The sequence below is a fragment of the Diceros bicornis genome, chromosome 25 (assembly GCF_020826845.1).
Source record: "Diceros bicornis minor isolate mBicDic1 chromosome 25, mDicBic1.mat.cur, whole genome shotgun sequence".
Lineage (NCBI taxonomy): Eukaryota > Metazoa > Chordata > Mammalia > Perissodactyla > Rhinocerotidae > Diceros > Diceros bicornis.
Window position 1 is genome coordinate 9,109,052 of NC_080764.1, and position 27,326 is coordinate 9,136,377.

Genomic DNA, 27,326 nt, shown 5'->3' on the forward strand with positions numbered 1-27,326 from the left:
CCATCATCCGCCGCCGTGCGGAGAGCAGGTGGTGTCGGAGGCAGAGGCGAGTGGCGAGAGCCACCGGGAGAGCTGACGGACGGGCGGGCTGGGCATCGGGACCGCTGGAGTCGGAGGCGGCTACCCCGACCTGACCTGACCCGGACCCTAAATCAGTCCCCGCCCCGCCGGGCGAACGCGCGCGCTCGTGTCGCCCCACGCGGCGGCGCCGCCGCTTGTTCACGGTAGGGTCGGGGTCTCTTTCCTTTGCCCGTCACCTGCCTGGGATGGGGGCGGAGGCGGCGCCGCCCTGGAACTGGGCGAGGGAGGCGTGGCGCCCCTGAGCGCCTTCTGCGCGCTCCCGGCCTTTTCCCCTGAGCCTTCGACGGCCCAGTACGGAGCGGGTGGGAGTGGGGGTACTGGGGGGCTCTGGCCCCTGTCACAAGCAGGGAAACTAAGGATTAGAGAGGGCGTCTCGGTCGCCCGGGCCGCCCAGCCCCAGCTGCCAGTAGTGGCGTCTCCTGTTAGCGTCGGTGTCAACTAGGGGCGGTGTGCGTCCGCCGGGGCGCCCAGATGGGCCTCGCGCTGCCCGTCTGTCATTTGCCGCCCTCACTCGCGCGTTGCTGCCTCGTCGCCGCCTGCCAAGGGGCCCACCCCCGCGGAGGGCCTGGGATCGGCGTGAGTCACTGCGAACGCTTCGCAGGAGCCATGGGTGTGCGCCTAAGGAAGCCTGCGACGCTTCTGCCGAGAAGGGAGAGGACTGTGTGTACCGTTTGTCTTTGCTCTGCCGCTGACCCTTTGCAAACCTTGGACAAATCCATTCACCTCTCTGTGCTTCGATTTCTTAGTCTTTAAAGTGGATCGTGTGTGTGTGTGTACTGTCTGAGGAATGGGCCCCACTCCAGCTGAGAGGTTCTGTGTTCCTATTCCATCAGAGGCCCCACCACCATTTTTCTAGCCTCAAATTGTCCCGTCGCTTAACTGCAAGAGGTGGTGGGGTTTCAGGCTAATTTTTATTCAGTTTCAGCCCGTCATTCTTGGAGTACCTTCTAAATGCCAGGCCTTATGTGGCAGATAGAGTGATCCTGCAAAAACACAACGTCAGATCACGTCTGTCCTCTGCTAGAAACGCTCCAGTGGCTCTCCTTGTCACTCACAGTAAAAACCATGGTTCTTAAAATGGTCTTTGTGACTTAGTCCTCTTGTTAATTCTCTTTTCTCATCTCTTGCCTCCTTTCCCCATCCCTCTCTGGGCTCCAGCCCCCCTGGCCTCCTTGCATTACCTCTAAACCACCCCCATCCCCCACAACAGCCTTTGCATTTGCTGTTCCCTTTGCAAGAATGTTCTTCCTCCGGATATCTGCATGGCCCAATCCCTGATATCTGTCAAGTTTTTGTTTCTTTCTTAATAATAACTTCTCTAACTATTCTACTTTAAATTGCAACCCCTCCAAGAAATTTCTTACTGCCTTCCTTCCTTGTTTGTTTTTCTTCTTATCACTGGCTAAGATACTAAATATCTTGTTTAGAACATATGTTTGAAGAGGGCAGGGTTTTTGTGTTATTCACTGCTGTACTCCTGCTACCTGGAACAATGTCCAGCATACAGTAGTACTCAATAAATGTTTGTTAAATGAGTGAATGGACGTCTCCTTACCTAGAAGAATAATTCATGCATATTGCTAAAGATGTATAGACAGACAAACCAGGGTGGTGAGGATTCAGGTAAGGAGAAGGGAGTGGGAACCTGGCTGTTTGAGCCCAGAGGAAGCCTGCGGGAGTAGGAGGGTGGGGAGCTATCACAACTGTATCTTGATGAGTAGATTCGGGGATTAGGCATTCAGGATAAGAAGTCATCTCGGTGGGCACCTCCTGGTTCTGTCCCTGTATCAGTCTTTCTTGGTCTCTGTTGATCACCTGCCATTTCCTCTTTGGGAAAACTGAGTGGTCCTTTCTTCCAGTCTGCTGAGCTCCAGGCTGGAAGCTCTTTTTTCCAGCAGCTCTGCCTCTGGTCTATTGTGATGGTGACTGTTGTGATGTAGAGATCTCAGGTCTCCTAGGAGCCCTTGAGGTCTGGCTGCCATGGGCTGCCCAGTCTCCTGGCCAGGGTTGAAACCAGACGTGCAGTGGGCTGACCCCTGGGCCCCACCCCCAGAGTCATGTCAGTGTGGGTGGTGGGGCATTCTCTGGGATGGATGACCTGGATCCCGTAGCCATCTATGTCCTGTTTGAGGAATGGGACCCTCAAACAGAGAGCAGTCAAGATGATCAGACAGGTGTGTGCTTGAGGCAGACTCTTTGCAGCTGTGGGCCTGGGACTCAGCTGCCGTTCACTGGGGGCCCAGGAACTGGGCAACTTTACATGGCTTTGCTAGGTGTCCCAGCTGGGGCAGTTGGCAGAGGAGGACGTGTAGTGAAATTGTAACTCTTCAGAGGCTAAACATGATTTTTCTGCTTTCTTGCTACCTTCTCCACTTTTCTAGACTGTTCCTCCTCTAATGCTGTTTTCATTTCTACCAGTGGTTTAGCTCTTGGGGTCTCCATAGCAGGAGGAGGTGGGGTCAGGCTGATGTCTTATCCTGCCTTTCCCAACCAGGGGGCCCCAGGAGACTCCTCTGTTTTGTTTTGTTTTTTGGTGAAGAAAATTAGCCCTGAGCTAACATCTGATGCCAATCCTCCTCTTTTTGCTGAAGAAGACAGGCCCTGGGCCAACATCTGTGCCCATCTTCTTCTACTTTATATGGGATGCCGCCACAGCATGGCTTGACAAGCAGTCCGTCGGTGCGTGTGAGATCCGAACCTGCAAAGCCCGGGCCGCCGAAGTGGAGTGCATGCACTTAACCGCTATGCCATGGGGCCGGCCCGACTCCTCTCTTTTAATGAAACTTTGGCCTCCTCAGTTTGCAGATTGCGGGAGGAGCCTACGAACGTGGCCAACATGGCCTCTGAAGACATTGCAAAGCTGGCAGAGACGCTAGCCAAAACCCAGGTGGCCGGGGGACAACTGAGTTTCAAAGGCAAGAGCCTCAAGCTCAACACTGCAGAAGATGGTGAGTTCCTGCGGGGGCTGGCCCCGGGAAGGAAAGGGAGTGCGAGAATGAGCACTTAGTCTAATGCTCATCAGGCTCTTTGAGCTACATTACATGACGTTATTTGTCCTAGCAGCTCTGTGAGGTATCATTGGGCCTATCTAACAGTGAGGCTCAAAGATGGTTTGCCCATGAGCACACGCAGGCTTCCCTGCCAGTCTTCTTATAATTTTTTTTTTTTTTTAATTTATTTTTCCCCCCAAAGCCCCAGTAGATAGTTGTATGTCATAGCTGCACATCCCTCTAGTTGCTGTATGTGGGGCGCGGCCTCAGCATGGCCGGAGAAATGTTGCGTCGGTGTGCGCCCAGGATCCGAACCCGGGCCCCCAGTAGCAGAGCGCACGCACTTAACCGCTAAGCCACGGGGCTGGCCCCCTGCCAGTCTTCTTGTTTGTGGTGGGCATCCCTGCCGGTGACAGGTCAGGCTGGCAGGTGGGAAGGGCCCCTTTATCTCTTGGAGGGGATGGTAGGCAATGAGGGACTACAGTTAGCGGCAGTCCCAACATATAGCCCCTGACTTCTTACTTCAGATCCACCCCTACCTACACCCCTATGATCCCAAGCTGCTCTGGGAATACCTGTCGCCTTCCCCAGGGCTGAGGCCTTCATGGAGCCTCATGTTGTTAAAACAGCAACCCAGGCTCTCTTGGGAGGTTCTGGTCCATGCAACTGGGTGCCCCTGGGAGAGGGATGGATGCTCCTGTCTGTATACCAGCGCCAGAACTGGAGAGAGCTAGAAACCAGAATGCAGACCCCGTCTTTCCATCCCTGGCCAATGCATGGCTGGCACTGATCACCTCTGAATAATCTCCTGGCATCTGGAAGTGAGGGCACCTACGTCAGTGCTTATAAGGCCTCTTGAGGTTCTGGCCCAATCGGGGAAACTGGTCTGGACTTGCCTGGTTCTCATGGTGTGTAGGCAGGCTTGTTCCCCTCTGCTGCGTCAGAGACTGCTCGAGTCCTTGGGTTGCTGGGAGTGTGGTGATGCATGTTCCTAACGTCTCTACAGGGCATTAAAATTTAGAGTTCCTCCCTGTGCTTTTATCACTCTTGATCCTTGCATTATCCCTGAAGGAGGGAGGTAGAAATGATTCTGTTTTATAAATAAAGAAAAAGAACTTGGGAGACTTAACTTGCCCAAGGTCGTACAGCTGGTAAACAGCAGAGCCAGGATTTTAACAGAGGTACAGCTGAAGCCCTGTTCCTGTGCTTCTCAGTAGACATTCAGCTCAGTTCAGTAAGCATGAATTTGCTTTTTTTTTTTTTTTTTTTGGTGAGGAAGATTGGCCCTGAGCTAATGTCTGTTGCTAATCTTCCTTTTTGCTTGAGGAAGATTGTCGCTGAGCTAATATCTGTGCCAGTCTTCCTCTATTTTGTATATGGGATGCTGCCACAGCATGGCTTGATGAGCAGTGTGTATGTCCGTGCCGGGGATCTGAACCCACGAACCCCAGGCCACAAAAGTGGAGCGCGTGAACTTAACCACTATGCCACTGGGCCAGCCCCATGAATTTGCAAAATGGGGATGACACCTACATCAAGGGTTTTTGTGAGGATAAATTGAGATACTATTTATATGGCATTTAAGACTCTGAGACAGTGTTCAATGAGTAGCCTTTAATAGCACATTCATTAAATAAATCCCCATTTTGCAGATTGGAAAATTGAGGCTCAGGGAGGTGATATGACTTGCCTAAGGGCACAGCTATAAGTAGTGGAGCTGGGATTAGAGCTCAGGTTTGGCCCTAAAGTCTGTGCAGATACCCACTTCACCAGCACAGGCTGGCTGTGCCTCCTCTCGTTTTATAGGTCACCAGGGATGCCCAGCTCACAGCCCCAGCCCCTGAGAAGCTCCTAACCTGGAATAGGAATGAGGTACCCAAATAAGTAACAGGAGGCAGGGGTGAAACATGCTCCGAGAGACGTGAAGAGAAGCTCTGGGAAGTAAGGTGGGGGAAAGGGATCACTCTTAACTTAGGAGGGCCCAGGAAGTTTCCCTGGATGAGGTGGTGTTTGAACTGTTCTTGAAGAAGATTTGAAGGAGAAAGGGCACTGTAGGCAGGGAGAAGCACGTGAGTTAGGCACAGGAGCTGAGACACATAGGGTGGGCTTGGGAGAAAAGAAAGCAGACTCCCAGAGGGAGCCCAGGGCAGAGGCCCTTGAATGCTGCGCTGAGGAGCCTGGCGGCCTAATTATGGGCCCAGAAAGGGACTCCATCTTGGCTGGGAGTGAGCTGGCGTGGTCTGGGGAGGCCAAAGGCCTGTGAGAGGAGGCCATGAAGCTCATGATTAGAACAAGGCCCTTTTCTCTCCCCAGTAAGTCATTTAAGGACCAAAGAGAGGCCTTTCTGCTTTACATGGCAGGGTAATAAACACCTGGAACTTGTTACTTTGTGGGGTGGTAGAGGCTGAAAAGAGAAATCCCTGCCGCACAGCCTCAGGACAGTGGGTTATTCAGGGCTGGTTGGGGCCCATCCCTAACCTGTTTTTTTTTTTTTTTTTTTTAATTTATTTATTTATTCATTTTTCCCCCCCAAAGCCCCAGTAGATAGTTGTATGTCATAGGTTCACATCCTTCTAGTTGCTGTACGTGGGATTCGGCCTCGGGTTGGACGGAGAAGTGGTGCCTTGGGGCGCGCCCGGGATCTGAACCCGGGCCACCAGCATCAGAGTGCGTGCACTTAACTGCTAAGCCACGGAGCCGGCCCCCTAACCTGTTTTTAAGTTACGTTTAACTCTATTTGGATTGAAAACCAAGTGAGAGAGGCTGTGACCTCCACCCTCTGCTGTCCCTGTTCTTCCCGTTTGGGTGCTTTTCCTTCCAGGCTCGCTCTGTGCTTGTGGCTCTCCCCAGGGCTGAACCTGTGGCAAGCGCAGTACCTATGTATCTCTGTGCTTTTGGCACTTAGACAGCAGAGGCCAAGTCTTCCCTTGGGGCCCTGGCTTCTCTGTCACCTTGCTTTTAAGGGCTACATAAGCATTCCCTTGAGCAGCCTTCTCTCTCCTCAGTGACCTGGCCAGTCCTGGGATGTTAGAGGGAGCTCCCTTTTGGAGCAGGTCTTCCGAAGGGTGAAGGGTCATCCCAGCCCTTGCCCTGGGTGCCAGCTGCAGAGGATGCCTGGGCAACTGGAAGTTGGAGCTCCAGAGTGGTCACCCGGGAGGGGGGATGGGGGAGGGGCTTCTCTGGGGGGAGGGGCTGCCTAAAGTCCATGGTTGTGCACAGAAGCCAGGGTTTGGGGAGGAGCACATAGGTTCAGTTTTGGAACACCAGTCCAAAAGCCCGACTTTCCTATTTTCCCTGAACTCCTGGGCAGAGTTGCTTCATTCCTTGAAACCTCAGCTTTCCCTTCTAGAAAGTGGAGGCTTATACCCGTCTAGCCTTCCTTGTCGTGAAATGGAAAATCAATGCTGGTCTCCACTTTTAGCTGTGTGACCTTAGTAGGCATTTACTTACCCTCTCTGTGTCTCAATTTACCCAACTGTAAAATAGACGTAACAGTAACTACTTTATTAGATGCGATGGAGAATGTTAAGTGCTTATCTCTGGGTGATGTGACAAGCAGAGGCAAAGAGAGTCCCTTTCCTCACGGAGATCGTGACCCAGTGAGGAACATGGTGTTTAATAAAGTTTCCATGTAATGATCAGGTATTCGTTCAGATGAGTGTAAAATTGTCACAGGCTGCACATGAGAGATCGGGGGCTGGGAAACCTGTGGAGTAGAGATTTGACCTGGTTGGAGGTTAGCAAGGGATTCTGAGGAAGTGCTGCTGCAGCAGAGGGGAGAGAGGGAAAGATGTGCACAAAGGCCCCTGGCTTGGGCAGCTTCTTAGGGAGCCCTTACATGTTGCAAGTCACAAGCCTTCTGAAAACCCTTCTGTGGTCTTTGTAGCCTAGAAGGTCAAGTTCACCTTTTATTTCCCATACACATCTCCATCTCTTCCCTACCACATCACCCCACTCCGTCCTGTGCCAGCCGCACTAGAATTGTTTCATGTAGCCTGTGTGTTTTTATTCAGATCATAGTATTAATACATGCTCCTTATAGATTACAGAAACATTGAAAGAAGGAAAAAAATATATCTGCACACAGCTCATGCATGTAACTACTGTTAATTTTAGTGCATTTCTTTCCAGTCTTTTTTTTTCCCTTAAATATAGCTGCATTCCTTTTTTTTGTTTGTTCTTTTAATAATTGGGATCATACTTACAGATACTTTAAAAGCTGCTTTGTAACCTGATACATTGAGAATATATTGAGCATATGATGGAAGAACTCAGAGTCGCCCATAATCTTAGCACCTAGAGATACCTGCTTTATTTATTATTTGGTTTCTATCCTAGACCCTGTCGTGTGTGTGTGTGTGTGTGTGTGTGTGTGTGTGTGCGCGCGCGCGCACGCGTGCGCACGCGAATGCATATAACACTTTAGAAGTATGATCAGATCAAACCCCATTGGATAACCTCATTTTTCACTTATCACTATAACATGAATGTTTTCCAAGTCAAGTAAACACCTGCGTCACCATTTATCATGATATTAGTGTAACTGTTTGTATAATGTACCCCAGTGAATTAAACCTATCCTCTGTTGGTAGACGTTTTGTTTGTTTGGAATTTTTCATCATAATAAAACAATACAGTAACGAGCATCCCACACATGAATCATTTAACACTGAAAGCCTTCGTGCTGTCATGCCTGCTGGCCCTCTGACTTGGGTTCCATTTCCTTGCTTGGCCTGGTGCACCCTCCGTTCTGGGAGGCTCCACACACACCACCCACAAGGTGCCCCAAGCAGCCAGTTTCTCTTTTCCCTCGGCTCTCAAGCCTTTCATACGTGCCTTGTTTTAACACTCACGACGGAGAAATTGTCTGTGTAGCCGTGTCCCCTGCTAGACTGTGAGCCTGTCTGGTTCTCCTTTGTAAGCCAGGGCCTGGCACACAGTGGGTACACCATCGCCATCGGAGTTGTGAGGGACGAGGTGCTGGCTGAGCTCTCTCCTGCCTCAGCTGTTCGTGACTCCAAGAGTCTAAGGTTCTGTTCTTTGGTCCCTGGGCAGCCAAGGATGTGATTAAAGAGATTGAAGACTTTGACGGCTTAGAGGCTCTGCGCCTGGAGGGCAACACGGTGGGTGTGGAAGCAGCCAGGGTCATCGCCAAGGCCTTGGAGAAGAAGTCTGAGTTGAAGGTGAGATATTCAGGGCGAGCAGGCCCAGACTGGTTGGGGACAAGCTTCCGCTCACACTATCACAGCCCCTACCTGTTTCCAGACCCCCTCGGGCCCTTGCCTTGTTGGTGGTCACCACCAATAGCTCCTCTTGCTCTGGCCTCCCTGGAGCATACAGCACTGGCCAGAGCCCCTCTCTCCACGTGATGTGTCCATTCGGGTCCTCCCGTAACAGACGCTGAAATGGTGTTAGGAATGTAAGAGGTGTATCAGGTACCATGTGTGAAAGATAAAGGGAGAAGCAGCAGAACTGGCCAGGGAGAGCCTTCAGCTCGCGATGCAGATCTGGCACCTGTGAGGAGGGAAGGGCGCAGAATTGGGCAGTGAGAGCCTCGGGCTGAGGCTGTTCTGACAAATGCTCAGCCTGCCCAGCGAGGAGCTCCAGAGCAAAGATTGCCCAATACAGAGGAGTCTTGTGTTGGGCAGAGATGCCCAGGCCTCCGCTTAGATGTTGTGGCGGACTGGGAAGGTGCTGCAGCCAGAAGCAGCTGGTTGACTGCACTCCTCATGGCTGAATGGCAGGTTCCTTCTTAAAGGTTAGATCCAAGTGGTGCCCCTCTTTGGTCGACACAAAGATTCTTCTAGTGTGTCCCAGAGTGGGTTCCACGGACACCACTGCTTCAAGATTCTCGGTGAGAAAGGTGGAGTATCGCGTTCAAAACGTCAGGAGGATGTCACTGCGTGCTCCCTTTCCTAGACTCCCAGTGCATATGAGCGTATTAAAGCCTCGGAAGAGTCGTGAGACTTGAAAAAAGAGTAACTTCCTCGCTGCTGGATCCTGTATTGTTTACTCTTCTATTCCTCTGCCACCCAAAATCATGTCACATGGTGCTGCAGCCCACACCGTGTGGGAAACAGGTGTTGGAAAGGAGCACTGGGTCAGGAGTCTGATGGCTTGGTCCTACCACTGCCTTCCCATGGAACCAGGGGCCAGTCTCCTCCCTCTCAGCCTGATTTCCCTTCTGGAAAACCAGAGGGTTGGACAAATCAGGGGTTTTCCTAACACTTCTCCTGAGCCACCATGGCCCTTGGGGGCCTCCAGGTCCCCCCAGCTTCAGCCAGAGCTGGTCCAGCCCAAATTAAGTGTTGTAGTGCTTGGTGGTCCAAGTCCACAAGGATGAGGTGCTGCCTGCAGGCCGCCTCTAAGAGTCTTAGCTAACTCTTCTTTTCTTCCTCCTTCCGAAGCGATGCCACTGGAGTGACATGTTCACGGGGAGGCTGCGGTCCGAGATCCCACCAGCCCTGGTAAGTGAACAAGGCTGCTGCTCCCCTCCCCTGGGCACAGGGTCCCCTTTGGCAATCCCCAGGACTTTTTCTCACACTTTGTTCACCCTCTGGGTGACTGAGATGCTGAAATGAATGTCAGGCAAGCACAGCATCCGCCCTGTGTCCTGCCGGGTAGGTGGGAGTCAGGGACCCTGTGCGACAGGGAGGCCCAGTGATTCACTGGGTTCATTCTTGAGCTGTGTGGATTGGCCCCACTGTGGATTTTGCTCCCTAAATGGTTACCTGTCTTGTCCTGGCACTTCCCTCCCCTGCACCATGAGATTCTGCTCCCTCACAACCTCGGTCTGCACACAGCCCGCTGTGGCCACCCCATCTCCCTCCAGCCCCTCACTTGCTCCATACCACTATTTTTTTTGAGGAAGATCGGCCCTGAGCTAACGTCTGCCGATCCTCCTCTTTTTGCTGAGGCAGACTGGCCCTGGGCTAACATCCTTGCCCATCTTCCTCCACTTTATATGAGATGCCGCCACAGCATGGCCTGACAAGCGGTGCGTCGGTGTGCGCCCGGGATCCGAACCGGCGAGCCCCGGGCCGCTGCGGCGGAGTGTGCGCACTTAACCGCTTGTGCCACCGGGCCAGCCCCTCCATACCACTATTTTTGCTTTGATTCTCATCATGGGTGGCTTCCTTCTGCCTCCATTTCCCCATTGCTGGTGCTCAGTTGGCTTGAGTCAAGTTCCCAGCCACGCACGGCATGTGTGTCTGTGGGTGTGTGTGTGTGTGTGTGACAGAACAGAACAGAACACGGCTTGCCTGGGCCTCAAGGGAAGGAGGCAGAGCTGGCAATGAGCAGCCTCTCAGTGTGTCCTCCTAGCACGAGGCCTAGCACACGGGGTCCCCTCAGCGTTCTCGGTCAGTTATTGGTGTGATCGTCCATGTTACTGAGGCCCTCACCCTGGTTGTGCTGGGGCTGCCTTCTCAGGCCTCCGTTCATCTAGCCAGCACTAGGGTTTCTGAGACGCCCGTGCACCACCCTCATTTCTCATGCACCTCAGTCCAGCAAACAACTAAGGGTCATCCAGGCTGTGCCCTAATGGGGACCCTGGAGTGAGTGCTCTCTGGGTAGGGGATCGAGGAAGCCCTCAGAGAGTTGGTCAAGTTAGTTACCAGCCAGCCTCAAAGGGTGAACAAGAACCAGGTGAGGCTAGGGTTTAGAATGCAGGTTAAGTAAATTCATTTGGGTGACTGTAAGTAAAAGGATTTCAAGTTAGAAAAGAGGGTGAAGAAAACTTAGTTGTTGGATTCTAGCTGTGGGCCTCTGTGCACATTATTTAACCTAAGTTTTAGCATTTAATTTCCTCAAACTTTGAGGGAGGTATTCTTATTTCCACATTACTAGTGAGGATAATGCATCTCAGAATGGGGATGAGAGAATTGGGGCTGGGGAAAGGCATGAAGTGCAGGGAAGGTGGAGTGGGCACAGAGGGTTTGAGCAGCTCTGGCCGCTTGAGGCTGGAGGTCAGGTGGGGCCCCGTAACCGGGGGCTGGGCCTTCTCCTGCAGGCGAGGGAGCCAGAGACTGGCCCCCACTGTTGATTCAGCATGGGGAGGACAGAGGAAACTGTCTCAGCTGCCCTGTCTGTGGTGCAGGCGAGGGCAGTGTCTCCTCTCCCCCCTCCTTCCGCCGTGAGCCACCCGCCCCATCTACGCCCAGCTCCGTTTCTGCCCCCAGTCCTGCGGAGCCTCCTCTCCTCTCCCATTTCTCCTGGGGGACTGTAGGTATCCCCAGCCCAGTAAGTTCCCAGGAGAGCTCAGCATCTTCTTGCCACATCTGGTCTTGGGCTGTGGCGTGGAGATGTGCATCTGCCTAGTCACCGCCGGAAACTGTGGTGCCTCCCTCTCTCCTACACATCCAGTGAATCCCCAGCTTCTGCAGGTCTCCCACCCTCTGTGAGGTCTGCAGAACCGACTTGAGGCTCGGTTTCCTTTCCTTTGTCTCCGACAACACCAGCCAGCCAGCATCCTCCTCTGTTGCCTGGATTACTGTCTCTCACTCCTGGGTGGGCACTCAGCCTCCAGCCTCCTTCTGCCCGTCAGTCTGCTCTCCTCAGGGTTGGGGGATATGTCTTCCCTGTCCCTCATCCCCCTGAAAGCCTATTGCCCTCAGGCTCAAGTTCACAGTTCTTGGCTTGGCGTTCAAGACTCTTGCCTGATTTGACTCCTTGCTTCCCTTCTAGCCAAATCCCACTTTCCTTCCAGCCTCAACCTCTTCTGGAGTCTACCAACTGCTTACCCCAGGCACATGCATGCTGCTTCATTCTGCCTCTCTCTGCTCATGATTTTACTGCTGGCTGGAATCTCCTCATATTTGATTGTCTGATTCTCATCCAGACTGAGATCAAGTGCCACCTCCTACAGGAAGCCTTCCCTGACCACCCAATGTACACCAGGAGCCATGCCCCAGCTGAATTAGAGCCCTCTGCAGGGTTTCTGGTCCTGGGTATATAACACAGTTCTGTACTGAAATAGTCTATGTCTCTCCCAGTTCCCCACTAGCCAGGGTGCCCCCTGAGGGCAGGGCCTGGCATAGAAGCAGCACTGGTAGGTGTCTGAAATTGACGTGAGCTTCCTCTGTGTCCAGATCTCACTAGGGGAGGGACTCATCACAGCCGGGGCCCAGCTGGTAGAACTGGACCTAAGTGACAATGCATTCGGACCTGATGGCGTGCGAGGCTTCGAGGCCCTGCTCAAGAGCTCCACCTGCTTCACCCTGCACGAACTCAAGCTCAACAATTGTGGCATGGGCATTGGTGGCGGCAAGGTGGGTGCAGTGGCCCCTTCCCCCACGTCCCCATTGTCTCTCACCCTCCTTCCCAGCCCAGTCCCTTGCTACATTTACATTTGTCTGAAGTATATGTCCTTGACTACCCACTGTCTGGGCTGGTTGGCCTGTTGTTTTTCTTTTGAAAGGAGAAAGGCCTCAAAGGCAGCAGCCTGTGGCCAGTGGGGAGAAGAGATGGAGTTCAGGAAGATGCGGTTGCCAGGCAACCATCTCCAGTTCTTATGTTGCCTTGGCAACATGGAGGCAGTGTTGCATACATACTCTGACCTACTGGCTTTGTAAAATGCGGGGCTTGGAGCATCCCAAGACTTGCTGTACCCTCAGAACAACTGGCAGAGCTACATGAGGCCTGGAATTTGTGCGTGAGGAGGGAGCCCAGGTCACAGCTCACCTTTGTTCCCGGACAGGGCCTTGTTCCGCCGTCTCTGTTGTCCTGCCAGCAAGTCAGGCTGGTCAGTGTAGAAAGGAGGCTCTTTTCTTCCCAGAGCCTGCACCAAGGGAGGCCAGCGCTGTTTATTCTCTTCTTCGTCCAACCTGTCTCTTTTAGGCCTAGATTCTAGAAAGGCTAAGATCCAGTCTGCTTTCCTGTCCCCCTTCCTCTCCTCATCTTCTGCCCAAAAGGAGAAAGGGGCTGGGACACAGGAACTGCTAGCGACTGGGGACATCTCTGTGCTTTACCTTAACTTTCCCACCCCAGTTGTTCAGATAACTAGACTTGGGCTGAGAGATCTTGGGTCGAGTGCCCCAGGTGACGTAGCTAGTGGGGGACTGATGTGGGATTTAAACCTGGGTCCATGCGGCTCTGTCAGAGCAGCAAGATGAACCTGTGTGATGCTCACAGTGCCACAGGCTGAGGAGCCGGAGTGGCCTCCCTGCAGAGGAGGAGAGAGGTGGGAAGGAGAGCAGGGGCACGCTCCCGTGTCCGTGTCAGCCAGCCCTCCCCCAGGCTGATTGGGCAATAAGCTGTGTGTATGTGAAGGCATAAAACAGGTCCAGCGCAACCTGGAGTACGATGTGCTGGGAGAGCCAGAGTCCTGTTTGTAAACCGCCTCAGTTTTCCATCCGTCTCATCTCCGCCATGTGGCAGTCCTGGGGAACTGAGGATCTCAGAGCTTCCCCGGCTGGCTGGTGGTCGTCTGGCCTCGCCCTTACCTGGAGTGGAGGTTTGAACCCTCGGGCCAGGGGCCTCCCGGACAGACCAGCACCACTTCAGAATCTGACTGGTAGTTGTCTGTCACCTCCCTCACCACTGATTTGGTAAGACCTTTGGGTGCTGGCCTTCTGAGCTGCACCTCCTGGGAGCTGCAGGCACCGGGGCTGGATGTATAACCAAAGCCTCCAGCTCCTTTGGAATCCATGCCCTCCAGCCAGAACATATTAACATGGCCCGTGGGCCACGCACCATGGGAATAGGAGCCCAGAGGATTCAGATGGGAGTGAGATGTGGCCCTATGCTCCGCCACCACCTGGAGTCACGCCCTTATGTTCCCCCAAGGACAGAGAGCTGTGTGCATTCAGACTGATCCGCCTGCCAGTCACAGCTCCACTGGGTATTTGCTGTGGGACCTTGGCCGATTCACTTACCTCTCTGAGCCTCAGCTTTCTCGTTTGTAGAGAGGCTGATACCGCCTGCGCCTCACGCTCATTTTGCGGTTAAAATGAGAAGGTGTGAAGGTCCCTTTGCTGCGAGTGCCCAGGACCTATAAGATGCTCTATGAATGTTATTTCTGTCCTGCTGCACTTCTTGTGAATCTTTTATATCTTATTTTCCGTTGTCTCTCCAATTCCCACCGACCAACCAACATTTTTGAACACTTGCTCTGTGGTGTCACCAGGGCAGAAGCTACGTCCTGGCACCACACCAAGGACAGGACAAACTGGGTCTTAGGCTTTTACCCCCAGCAGCTGAGACTCTGCTGTGTGGCTGGCCTGGGCACAGGTGTGTATCAGATGGGTGCGGCGGGGCCTTGGTCTCCTTGGCCAGTTCCCCTTAGGCATTGGGGACTATGGAAGAGACGCCAGAAGATTTGGGTTCTGGTCAAGGGTCTGCCACTTGCTTAGCGACCACAGGAAAGTTTCTGTCCCTCTCTGAGCCTGAGTTTCTTCAGCTGGAAAGTGGGAATCATGATGGTCCCCACCTGATAGAGGGCTTATGACAGTAAAGTGAGCTGTGAAACCCCTTCCCTGGGACCTGTCTTAAAGTTGGCCACTCAGTTAGTGCCTCCCTTCCTTCTGGGCCTTGATCTCCCCTTCTCTAACATGAGGCCAAACTCCACAGGGTGGTGGGACGCACAAATGAGGTGGCAGCTGTAAAAGCCCTTTGTAAACTGTAAGGTGCCGGGCATGTGTGAGCTGTGACCATTGTGCTTTTGGACAGTTCTTTGTCCCTGTATCCACCACCAGTGGGTGGCGTGGGATGTTGAAGACCAGTGCCTCCTGCCTTAGGCCTGGGCCCCTGGCCATTTCCCCCGCAGATCCTGGCAGCCGCTCTGACTGAGTGTCACCGGAAATCCAGTGCCCAAGGCAAGCCGCTGGCCCTCAAGGTCTTTGTGGCTGGCAGAAACCGCCTGGAGAACGATGGAGCCACTGCCTTGGCAGAAGCTTTTGGGGTGAGTGGTTTCTGCCCATCCTGCCCCACCGTGCACTGAAGCTGGCTAAGCTTAGCAGGCCAACAGACCTGGGTGTGCATCCCAGCTCTGGAACTTAGCTGAGAGACCTGGGGTGAGTCGCCCTCCCTCTCTGAGCCTGCTAGCTCCTCTTACAGTGGGGCAGAGTTCCTGTCGCGCGTATCTGGAAAGTTGCGTGACCCACCCCCGCAGGTGAATTGGCGGTGGCTCCTGGGAGCACTGTCTGAGAAGATTGTGAGGCTGCTTGGAGCAGGGAGTGATGTCTGCAAGGCTCAGGAACGGGGGTGGTGGTGCCAGAGCAGTGTGAGTGCTGACCACAGCCTGGCATGGTGTTGGCCTGGGCAGGGACCCCTGAGGGTCAGAGTCCCGTCTAGTGGCCAGGGCACAGAGATGGAAACGATCAGACTTGCCCTCGAGACAGGGAGATAGGAGCAGCGGCCCCGGTGCTGGGATGAAGCACCCTCAGGTGTCCTTACCGCCCCCTCCCCTTCACTCTCCTCCCCACTCCCAGCTGCCCCCCACCTCCTCCCAGGACACTGCTGAGTCCCTGCTGGTGAGCTCTGTGAGAGGGCTGTGCCTGCCCCCTGGGGCTGAGAACTGTGGGGTTTGTTGCTCTCCTCTTGTTTTTTTTTTTTTTTTTTTTGTGAGGAACATCAGCCCTGAGCTAACATCCATGCCGATCCTCCTCTTATTTTTTTTGCTGAGGAAGACCTGCCCTGAGCTAACATATATTGCCAATCCTCCTTTTTTTTTTTTTCCCCCTTTTTCTCCCCAAAGGCCCAGTAGATAGTCGTATGTCATAGTTGCACATCCTGCTAGTTGCTGTATGTGGGACGCGGCCTCGGCATGGCCGGAGAAGCGGTGCGTCTGTGCACGCCCGGGATCCGAACCCCGGCCGCCAGCAGCGGAGCGTGCGCACTCAACCGCTAAGCCACGGGTCCGGCCGCAGTCCCCCTCCTCTTAACTTAAATGTTTTCTTTGGCAAACAGTATTCTAGCAGCATTAACTGTACTCATGCCAGAGCAGCGTCCCCCACGGTCCTGCCACTTAAGGTGGTCCACCTGCTGAAGGTCACTTGCCTCCAGCAGAGGGGGCACATTGCAGGGAGAAGTGCCTTGTGTCTTAGTGGACCCCTGGCTGCAGGGGAGCTCCTGCCCCCTCCTCTGGAGCTGGGGGACCCATGTTACCATCCTCGTGACCATCGTGATGTTACAGGTTATGGCTTCGCAGCACCCCTTCCCTCCACGTGCTGGGCCTTCAGCAGCTGTCGTCTAGTGCTCTTAGAATGGGGGTCTTAACTTGGGGTCTGTGGGATCCCACTAGTCTACGGATAGAATTCAGGGAGTCTTTAAACATGTATGGGGGAAAATTGCATGCTAATTATCACTAACATAGCTAAAATGTAGTATTACTTTCAATTGTGAATGGAGACAATAGACCTCAGCATCTTTAGAAATTTCTGTGACTTTGTTACCGATAGAAATCACAGATATGTTCATGTCAAGTTATAGCTGTTACAGATATATAGAAATATTTATCTTTCTCTCAAATCATGGTTACGGCAATGGTAGACCTGCCCCTAGGTCTCGTTATTCAGTGCCGTAATAAGAAGTTACATCTATTACTACAGCACACGTTTGGGGGTTTTTCTAAATATTTTGATAAGTGTCTTCCAATTGAATTGGTTTCCTTTGTTAATCTATATAATTTATCTTAAAATTTAAAAACATTCTGAAGAGAGAGCCCAGGGGCTTTACCTGACTGCCTGAAGGGCCCGTGGCACAGAAAATATGTAGAAGCCCTGACTGGTAATGTGCCTCACTTGGCCTGCCTGTATTTATTTGTGAACGCCCCATGCTGTGCTGGGCACCCCAGGACAACAGAAGGTGCCTGGGTACAGAGTTATACCGGGCCTGTCCTCCACCCCAGGTAGCAGTGGAGATCAGGATGTGGGCCTCTCCTGGAGAGCTTGGGGGCTGATGGGGTGTGGACAAGAAAAGGTGGCTTTGATACTCCAGGATGATGACCACCGTGATAGAATAGGGACAGGGTGCTCTGGGGGCACATAGGAAGAGTACTAGACAGTGCCTGGGGGAATCCAGGAAGCCTTCCTGGGGGAGAAAGCATCCACAATGAGAGCTGTAGAATGCATAGGAGTGAGCCTGTCGAGAAAATGCCAACAAATAAGGAAACCAACTCTTCCAGGTGGAGAGAATGAGGTGCCAAAAGGCCAGATGAAAAAGGGCTAGGTGGGTTAGGAAAGACTCTCCTTACCCCCAAAAAAAGGGCGTGACCGCCAGTCATACTGTATAGATAGGGCGGGAGTGCCCCAAGAGAGAAAGGCCAAGTGGAGCTGCATTCTGCAGAGAAGGGCCATGGCCGACTACGGGGCCAGAGCCCAGGATCCCCACAGTGCAGAGGACACCAGACTAAGGAACCTGTGTTCAGAGCTGCGTGACCCTGGGCAAGTCACTTAGCCTCTCTGATCCCTATTCTTCTCTACCTGGTGGAGATTCTAATCCCAGGTAGGTCTCCCTCATGAGGTGGTGGAGAGGGTCAGATGCAGCCGTGCCCAGAACCCCAAAACATCCACGGACAAGCCCCTGCCCGTGCTGCCGTCCCACCTGCTGGATGTCACTGGCCCTGGGCTGGCCCCTGGCACTCGGGGGTCCACCTCTCTGCCCTCTCCCTCCTGCCCCTCACAGATCATCGGGACTCTGGAGGAGGTCCACATGCCACAGAATGGGATCAATCACCCTGGTGTTACCGCCCTGGCCCAGGCTTTTGCCATCAACCCCCTGCTGCGGGTCATCAACCTAAACGACAACACCTTCACCGAGAAGGGCGCTGTGGCCATGGCCAAGGTGAGGCGGGCCCCGTAGGCAGGGTCTGGCTGCTGCCTTTGCAGTGAACCCTTTGGCGAGTGGCTGCTCTGCCCCACTCCCTGCCTGTGTGGTGTGCACCCCTTGGGTCCAGCCCCTGTGAAAGTGTCCAGCACAAGGCGTATCTCACCAGCTCGCTGTGTCCTTCTTGGGCAGCTCTGAGTGTCCGCACCGCCCTCATCCTGAGCTGCTTCCGTGTAGCCCCAGCCGTTGGTGCTGGTTTTGTTCTCAGAGGCTACACGGAAAGCTGCTCCAGCCTGAGTAGTTAACCTCATTGATTCTTTCACCAGCTGTTGATTGAGCCCCTGTCTAGTGCCCGGCCTTGTACCAAGTGTGGGCCACGCAGAGTTGAGTCAAAGACTCCGCTTTTGAGGAGCCCCTAGTTCGAAGAGGGAAGTGTGTGGCTAATGGGTGACAGTGCAGGGCCGTGAACACAGTCGCTGGCTGAGGTTCAGGCCTCTGGGTGGGAGGGCTCTCAGGGCTCCATGACCCGACAGAAGGTTAGTCCTGCTGCTGTGGGGTGTTAGCAGAGATGTGTGCAAGTGTTGGGGAGCACAAAGGAAGTTCAAATCAGACTTAGGGCAGGCTTCCTGGATGAGGCAACATTTTGGCTAAGTTGTACAGGACAAGTGGACTTCTTTGGACAAAGAGAGTGGGAGGGGTGTTTCAGGCAAAGGGATCAGCAGCATGTGGGAAGGCCCAGAGATGGGAGGGGGCCTTGCTCGATTGGTCCTGGTTTGAAGTGACCAGGGTTCAAGGTGTGTTTGGGGGCTGGAGGAGGCAGAGAGTGGGAGGCAGGACCCTGTGGCCTTGCTGACTCCTTGAGGCTGTCTTCTATAATAGGGAGCCATGGAGGGTTTAAGCAGGGGCGTGATGTGGTTAGATTTGTGCTTCGGGGCAAAGGGTTCTAGCTGTGATACGGGAATGGGGTGGAGGGGGTTTAGCCAGAGTTCGGGAGGCCAGTGGGGGGATGACGAGAACTGACGAGGTGCTGAGGAGGCCAGGCTGGGTACAGAAGAGGACAGGGTGTGGTGGCTGGTACAGGGTGTGCCGTCAGCTCGCGGAGCGCTGGGTTGAGGCTGGCAGCCTCACCCTGGCCCTCGCCTCCTCCTTGCAGACCCTGAAGTCCTTGCGGCAGGTGGAGGTGATCAACTTCGGGGACTGCCTGGTGCGCTCCAAGGGCGCCGTTGCCATCGCAGATGCCGTCCGCGGGGGCCTGCCTAAGCTGAAGGTGCCGGCCCGGCTGCTGCCCTCTTCGCTCCGGGGTCTAGGCTTCCCCTACATGCGGGGGTAGCCGCCATGGGTGGTAGAGGTGGTGTGTGTGGGGGGTGGCAGGGGGTCTGGTCTTCAAAGGCGGGTGGGGCTGGGTTCATAGCCCAGTTCTTCCACATCCCTGCCTCTCTGATTTTCTTTCTGCAAGTCTCGTCACCTCTCTGAGCCACAGTTTCTTCATTTTTAAAATGGGAGGAGAGGAGCGACGTAGGTCGGTATAGTATAGTGCAAGTAAACACACTGAGTAGCTGGCCTGTCGCTGGGGAAATGGCATTATTTTTGTCGTTAGTGTTACTCTGCCCAGCTGGAGGACAGAGCCTGCCTTACCCTCTGTGGGAAATGGAGGTTTCAGAGTAGGCCCTCTTAATTTTAGGAGCTGAACTTGTCATTCTGTGAAATCAAGAGAGACGCTGCTCTGGCCGTTGCCGAGGCCGTGGCGGACAAGGCTGAGCTGGAGAAACTGGACCTCAATGGTAACAGGGGTGGTGGCCTTGGCACAGGCCTGCAGTGCGGGCCCTGGTGCCCGTCCTGACCCTCTGTTCCCTCCCCCATGAGCAGGCAACACCCTGGGAGAAGAAGGCTGTGAGCAGCTCCAGGAGGTGCTGGATGGCTTCAACATGGCCAAGGTGCTGGCGTCCCTCAGGTAGGAACTCCAGGTCATGGCCCATTTGTTTCTACTTTTGTTTATTCTAAAAACATTGGTTGAGCCCTTGCTATGTGTGAGTTGCTGTGCTGGACATTAGGGGTGTGGGAATAAGACAGTCAAGGTTTCTGACTCACGGGACCTCACTGTAGTGGGCAGGGGATCAGGAAACGAGACAGAATAATTCAGTTATTGTACTTTCAGCAAAAGGACAGATAAGGGGCTGAGAATGGTCACCCTGTAGAGCGGGTGAGGTGGGGAGGCCTCTGAAGGGACGACCGTTGATCTGATGCTGGCAGGTAAGGGGGGGGTAGTGGTGAGGCCAGGGTAGCGATGCAGGTGGCTCAGGATTGTTCTTAAAATCAGTCAGTGTTGGCGCCGGCCCTGTGGCTTAGCGGTTAAGTGCGCGCGCTCCGCTGCTGGCGGCCCGGGTTCGGATCCCGGGCGCGCACCGATGCACTGCTTCTCCGGGCATGCTGAGGCCGCGTCCCACATACAGCAACTAGAAGGATGTGCAGCTATGACATACAACTATCTACTGGGGCTTTGGGGGAAAAAATAAATAAATAAAATTAAAAAATTAAAAAATAAATTAAAAAAACAAAAAAAAATCAGTCAGTGTTGGAGACTGACTCTAGAAAGGAAGAGATTGATGAAAGAGAGCTAGAGATTCCTGGATTTGCAGAGCCCACATGGAGGCAGGCATGGGTGGAGGGCTGCCTCCTCCATGTGGACAAGAGTTGGTTTGGGGCATCAGCACCCATCTCCCTCGCCCCTCTAATATCTGTGTCGGCTTCATTCACTTGTCAGATCCTCCGTTGTGTCCCCTCAGCACTAGGCCCTGTGCTGCTACTAGGAACTGGGGGCTCAAAGATGAGCCTCTTGAGCTCCTTGGGAAATGGAACAGCCTTCTTCAGGGGGCAGGGAAAGCCCCACCTCTCCCCACCAACCATAGCTTCCTGTGGTCAGTGAGATGTGGGTGGCATGGTCCTGGGCATCTCAGCTTGGGCAGTATTGTTGCCAAGCTCTGGGCCCCAGCTGTGACATACAGTTATCTTCTTTTTCTCTGTCTCACCAGTGAGACAGTGCGTTCCTTTGGGACAGGGATGAGATCTGGTTCTTCCTTGTCTGCAGAATAGGCCTCCCTGGGTGATGAGAAATGAATGATGGGCTCCCCGGTGACCCAGGTGTCCCCACCCTGGGAGCCTCTGCTCCCCCTGCCCACCTGGGGTCTATGGGCTCACAGAGCCGGGCCTTGGAGCCAGCATGGGCCCCTGGGCAGGGAGGGTTTGCTTTAGCCAACTCACCTTCTGCAGTGATGATGAGGGTGAGGATGATGAGGAGGAAGAGGAGGAGGAGGAGGAAGAAGGAGAAGAGGATGAGGAGGAGGAGGAAGAAGATGAAGAAGAGGAGGAGGAGGAGGAGGAGGAGGAAGAAGAGCCACAGCAGCAAGAGCAAGGAGAGGAGTCAACCACGCCATCAAGGAAGATTCTGGACCCTAACAGTGGGGTGAGTTCCTTGTTTGTCAGGATCAGAGCCCTGGTCCCCTGATCGTGTCATCTTAAGACATCTTCAGGGGGAGTGATACGTGTGGAAGCCACTTAAGCACAGTGGCCACAAACTATTTTTGATTGCGTGCTCCCCTGAGTAAAAAAAGAAAATCATCCCAATGTACTTATATTTATAAGTCAAGTATAGGGCCAGCCCCGTGGCTTAGCAGTTAAGTGTGCGTGCTCTACTACTGGCGGCCTGGGTTCGGATCCCAGGCGCGCACCGACGCACCGCTTCTCCAGCCATGCTGAGTCTGAGTCCCACATACAGCAACTAGAAGGATGTGCAACTATGACATACAACTATCTACTGGGGCTTTGCGGGGGGGGAATATATATATGTGTATATATATATATATATATAAGTCAGTATAGATGTGTTTATTCATTTATGAATTGCAACATGATTATAACGCATATAATGCTGCTGCATTGTGTATATTATAACATATGTAAGTATTTCTAAAAGAATAAGGTAAAAAAAAAAACATAAATAGAAATTATTTTTTCTACCCATCTTGGTGACTGGGTAGGGACAGCCCGGCATTCCAGAGACTGGCTGGGACCATGACCCAGCTTGGTCACTTGGTGTCCGTTGAGCCTCCAGGCCGGGAGGCTGGTGGAGTTAGGGCTGCCTCATCTATTCCCTCATAGGTTCCCAAATAAAGCTTCTGGAGAACTTTGGGTTGGACAAGGACCCCCACACTCATGCTGAGTTTGGCTTCTTTTCCAGTTTCGTAGAAGCAGTTCAATAAATGGCATGGTGGTGTTAGTTTTTCTGTAGGCGTCTCTGATGCTCACTAGCCGTGCTTATCCAGGCTAAATCTCTAGTTCCTAGTGGGGTCCGCTTTAGCCCTCACATAACCTCTTGAGTCATTTCTGGAGCATTGCATGTCATGGTGAGGATCCATTTGACTGCGCCAGCTCTCGGAGTCCCAGGGAGATGACTTGCCCCTAGCCCAGAGGCTCCTGTCCTAGGAGCCAGCCAGGGCCAGCATCTGTGGGCCCTCCACCCTGTGGGGAACTGCATTTGAGTAGGAGGAAGAATTCTAGACTCTGAGCCTTGACTGGCTAGAGTGAGGGGCGCATGTTCTGGGTGAGGGGTCTGGGTTTGGACCTCTACAAAACTGCCTGTGCTGCCCATCCCTTAGGAACCAGCTCCCGTGCTGTCCTCCCCGCCTCCTGTAGACGTCTCCACCTTCCTGGCTTTCCCCTCTCCGGAGAAGCTGCTGCGCCTCGGGCCCAAGAGTTCTGTGCTGATAGCCCAACAGGTACCAGAGCTTCCGACTCCACCCCTGCCTGCGCGTGGCTGCTGGAGCTGCCAGAGTGAAGGGACGAGCAGCACGGGGCTGGGAGGGGACTCTGTCAGCTTGGGGTGCGGGGGTGCTGCCAGGTGGCTTTTTTCTAATACATAGACATGTAAATGAGTGTGACCAGCCCGCCCACCTCCGGTGGTTGTGGATGACTGCACCCACTGCGAACACGCTTGGGCTGCGTGGAGGGGCACACCGACTGCCCCCATGACACCTGGAATGAGGGGGTTCTCCCAGGATGCTCCCGGCACACCCACCCAGGCTTCGCTCTGCACGTCCTGTAGGGCCAGCTGCTTCTGGAATAGCCGTCCTGCCCAGGGCACCTGTGTCGGTCACGTGCTTGTGGGCTCTTGCTCCAGCCTCACTTGTTAGTTAGTTCATTCATTCATTCATTCGCTCATTCAGTCTGAGATGGTTGTCGAGCACCTCCTGTCTGCCGGGCACTGTTCTGAGTCCTTGGCAATGATTTTATTTAATCCTCTTGGTGACCTGAGATGTAGACGTGTTGCCCTTGTTTTACAGATGGGAAAACTGAGGCTCAAAGAGGTTAAATGATAAATACAGAGAAATAAAGCAGGCTGCTCCCAGAGCTGGCTGGGCGGTGGCCAGTTTCCTTTATGTTTATTTTTTTTAATTAATTAATTAATTTTTTTGTGAGGAAGATCAGCCCTGAGCTAACATCCGATGCCAATCCTCCTCTTTTTGCCGAGGAAGACCGGCCCTGGGCTGACATCTGTGCCCATCTTCCTCTACTTTGTATGGGACGCTGTTACAGCATGGCTTGACAAGCATTGTGTCGGTGCACGCCCGAGATCTGAACCTGCGATCTCATGAGAACCTTTCTTCTCATGCCGTTTACCCTGAGAGGGGATGTAGCACTTAAGCAATCCACTGTGTCTGGACATTCACATTGTTTCCACTTTTCTGTGTTCTCAGTGAAGTTGAGGTAAGCTTCCTTATGTTCTGGATTTTTTTTTCAGGTTAGATTATGAGAAGGGGATTACTGGGTCCCAGAGAGAATGGTTTGTAACGCTTATTCTCTCATTCTTTCTGTGCTGCACACCTTCTGTGGGCCAGGCCTGTGCCTGGCTCTGAGGGGACAGCATGGGGCGAGGCAGGACCTGTCATTGCCCACCAGAGGCCCGTGTCTTGCCAAGGCCTCTATCCATGGTGTGCCAAAGCCCTGGTGCCCTGGCCTCTGGTGACCAGCCATTGTCTTCTGTGTCCTCAGACTGACACATCTGACCCGGAGAAAGTGGTCTCCGCCTTCCTGAAGGTGTCGTCTGTGTTCAAGGATGAAGCCACCGTGAGGACGGCGGTGCAGGATGCAGTAGGTAACGTGGGGAGGGTGGGGTGTGGATGGCTCAGGCTCCAGGGCTCAGATGATGTTTATAGTGGCCGGAACCCCTCTGCTCCCGTGCTGATGTGTGAACTGCTCTCTGACCCCTCCTACCTGTTTTTTTTTGTGTGTGTGTGTGAGGAAGACCAGCCCTGAGCTAACACCCATTGCCAATCCTCCTCTTTTTGCTGAGGAAGATTGGCCCTGGGCTAACATCTGTGCCCATCTACCTTTACTTTATATGGGACGCCGCCACAGCACGGCCTGACAAGCAGTGTGTTGGTGCACACCCGGAATCCAAACCCAGGCTGCCAGCAGCGGAGCGCACGCACTTAACCGCTACACCACAGGGCCTGCCCCCTGAAGCCCGTTTTAGTGGGTGAGGCAGGACAGGGAAGGACCGAGGTGTCACAGCCCGTAGGTCGAGCCCTTCTCTAGTGCTGACTGTCCCCTCAGTCTGGTACCTGTGCCCATGTCCTACCTCCTGTGTTCACCTCCTGATGAGGGCAGGAGCAGGACCCAGCCTGTGTGCAGGGGCCGCGCGCCCTTTGGCCTGTGACCAGCCCTTTGCCACAACAAGCACTCTGCCCCATGCTGCTTCTGCCTTGCAGATGCCTTGATGAAGAAGGCCTTCAGCTCATCCTCCTTCAACTCCAACGCCTTCCTCACCAGGCTCCTCATCCACATGGGTTTGCTCAAGGTGCGGCTGGAAGGAGGGGAGGGAGGAAGTGCACTAGAGGTTGCCCTGGCCACGCCCAGTAACCCCATCCCACACCTGGACTCCCCTGGGGCCCCTCACCCACACTGTCCCTGGGCCTAGGCCTGCTTAAGCAGATTCAGTCTTTGTGATGGGATTCAGCTTGATCCTGGCGATGCAGCTCTCAGCAGGGCCTGAATGGTGGAGACCTAGGCCCCCCCGGGTGACCTCGAAGCTCACCCTGCCTTCTGCTCTGTGTGTTCCTCTTGCAGAGTGAAGACAAGATCAAGGCCATTGCCAACCTGTATGGCCCTCTGATGGCGCTCAACCACATGGTACAGCAGGACTACTTCCCCAAGGCCCTCGCACCCCTACTGCTGGCATTCGTGACCAAGTGAGTGCGCCCTTGTTGGCTCACGTGGCAGGCTTTCCTGGCCTGTCACTCAGGCTTGTCAGAGGCCCTCACGCCTCCCGGGCTCTTGGCATCCATGTTTGGGTCTCACCGCCTGTGAGGCCTCCTCCCCTGTGCCCAGCTGAGGACACGGGGCTCAGGGACAGTGTCTTTCCGTGAGACAGACAGAGGACGTGTAATGGCCCCCACTTTTGAGATGAGGAAACATGCACTGGGTCAGTTAAGGAGTTTGCTCATGGTCACACTGCTCGTGGAGGTCCTGCACTCAGCGATATCTCTAGGAGCAGTTCTGGGACATTCCCATCAGCAATCTAGGCCAAGGGGTCCTGGTCACGCCGGTCTTCTGCAGCCACAGGCCCTCCCCTGGGGACGCCAAATGCTCAGAGACATGGAGACCTGGAGGGTCCTGGGGCACAGTTGGGTACTGGCCACAGTCGTGTAACGAGGAGCCTCCAGACCCTGGGGCCCACCAGTGATGAGTTGGGATGCTCGTGCCCTGTATGGCTCCCAGCCGACCTCTGGCCTTTCTCAGGCCTCTGTCTCCCCGTTTGCCCAACTGAGTGACATACATGCCCCGTTTCCCTCAGCTCTTGGCCAAATGGTCTGGGATCCCAAGGCCAGCCTGGACCGGGTAAGGTGTCCGTGGGCTGTGGGTCCTGGTTGTACCCTACACTCGCTCATGCCCCCCGGCATCTTGCGTTAGTTTCCTCCTCTGCAGTGAGACGGATGATTTTGATGACAACAGTGGTCAGCCCATTACTTATGAGGGCCCAGGTGGGACTCCAGTGGCCTAGTCTTACGTGTCCACTAGTGGCTGCTGAGGGTTCCCTGGCCCTGTGCCCACTGGAAGGGCCCTTGGAGAGGCTGTCTGGTGGAGAGCAGAGGCCTAGGTTCCTGACTGGGCAGGCCTGCATTCCGGCCAGCCCTGGGCCATGTGGCCTTGGGAGCATTGCCTGCTTCTCTGAGCCTCATACACACCCCACCCCTATCCCTACCCTACCCTTGATATGCAGAAGGTGGGGGCTGACATCTCCCTTGCCAAAGTTATTGTGAGAATTACAAAAATTGAGTCTGGCACATTTCTAGCCTCAAAAATGGCCCCCACCGCTCTTCGCAGTTGGGAGATGGGCCCTGCTGTAGCTTGAGTTCCCCAGACCCCCGCGGTGTCTGCCTCGCCCACTGACCCTTCTTTCCCCGCAGGCCCAACGGCGCCTTGGAATCCTGCTCCTTTGCCCGCCACAGTCTGCTGCAGACGCTGTATAAGGTCTAGATGCGAAGCGGCCTCTCCCCATCCCTTGGCCTGGACCAGTGACTTGGGAAGGGACTCGGATGAATGACTCTGGCCATAGGCAGGGAGGGTCTTTGTCACGTGTGTCGTGTCAGTCCCCCGAGTATGTCTGTCGGTGTGGTGCTTGTGCAGGTGTGTGCTTCCTGTCGGCGTTTGAGTTTTTAATGTCTCTTTGCGGACCTGGCCCTGGTCCCTCTGGAGGGGAGCTGGCCCCCAGGTGAAAGGGCTGTGAGCTGCTCTGCCATTAAACTCCCTGCCATCTGAGGGCACTCCGCTGATCTGTGCCTCAGGCTCGAGGCCCTGGTGGCTGTCCCCACCCACCTTGCCTGCCTTACCCTCCTGGGCTGCACCAAAGCCTGGGGCGTTGCTGTCCGTGTGCTGTCCCCACTGTGTAGTGGCTGGCCTGTTTCCTGCTCCACCTGCGGCCGCTCACTTGGTGGCTGCTTCCTGTCACCAAGCCCTGGTCTGCAGCCACCACTGTCCTTGCTGTCCCCACCGTTCATCCCTGCTGTGCTGACTCCTCAGCCTGAGGGGCAGAGACTGCCGCAGGTGGGGCCGTGGAGTGGCGCCCACACTATGTGGGCAGGAAGAGAAGCCAGTGGGCAGACACTGAAGGGTCTTGGAGCTGGACTTGCCTGCCATGGCGCTGGCTCTGGACCCAGTGGGGCCGTCCTCTGGCTGCTGAGATGTCTGTGACTGGTCTGGGGGCCAAGCTGGAGGGGGCATCTTGGCAGGTCCAAACCTGTTCTCCAGTCTGGGGGTGGGGCACGGCCCACCGGTACCTGAGCTGCATCTCGGGTGCTCTTACAGGACTTGGGCAGGGGCAGGTGGGGACTGGACTGGGCTGCAGGTGCCCCGCCATGCCCTGTGCTTTCCCCTTCGTGTTCTGTGTGTGTCTGGGCTGTGCCCAGGACTTCACAAATAAAGTCGTGTGTGGCAGCA

The 27,326-nt window shown here is 54.3% G+C and overlaps 1 protein-coding gene across 2 annotated transcripts; it reads left to right on the top strand.

Moving 5' to 3' along the window:
- On the top strand, positions 1 to 27,326 carry RANGAP1 (Ran GTPase activating protein 1). 2 transcript variants are annotated; one of them, XM_058568274.1, is made up of 16 exons: positions 2 to 224; positions 2,880 to 3,029; positions 8,127 to 8,254; positions 9,479 to 9,538; positions 12,161 to 12,340; positions 14,836 to 14,970; positions 17,694 to 17,852; positions 18,988 to 19,101; positions 19,516 to 19,615; positions 19,701 to 19,785; positions 21,102 to 21,294; positions 22,487 to 22,606; positions 23,880 to 23,982; positions 24,599 to 24,687; positions 24,957 to 25,078; positions 26,297 to 27,326. In XM_058568274.1, the coding sequence occupies exons 2-16, from the start codon at positions 2,918 to 2,920 to the stop codon at positions 26,364 to 26,366; spliced, it is 1,770 nt and encodes a 589-aa protein (XP_058424257.1). In that variant the 5' UTR covers positions 2 to 224; positions 2,880 to 2,917; the 3' UTR covers positions 26,367 to 27,326. The 2 variants fall into 2 exon arrangements, with proteins under 2 accessions (XP_058424258.1, XP_058424257.1); XM_058568275.1 differs by lacking the exon at positions 22,487 to 22,606 and having other exon boundaries at positions 1 to 224.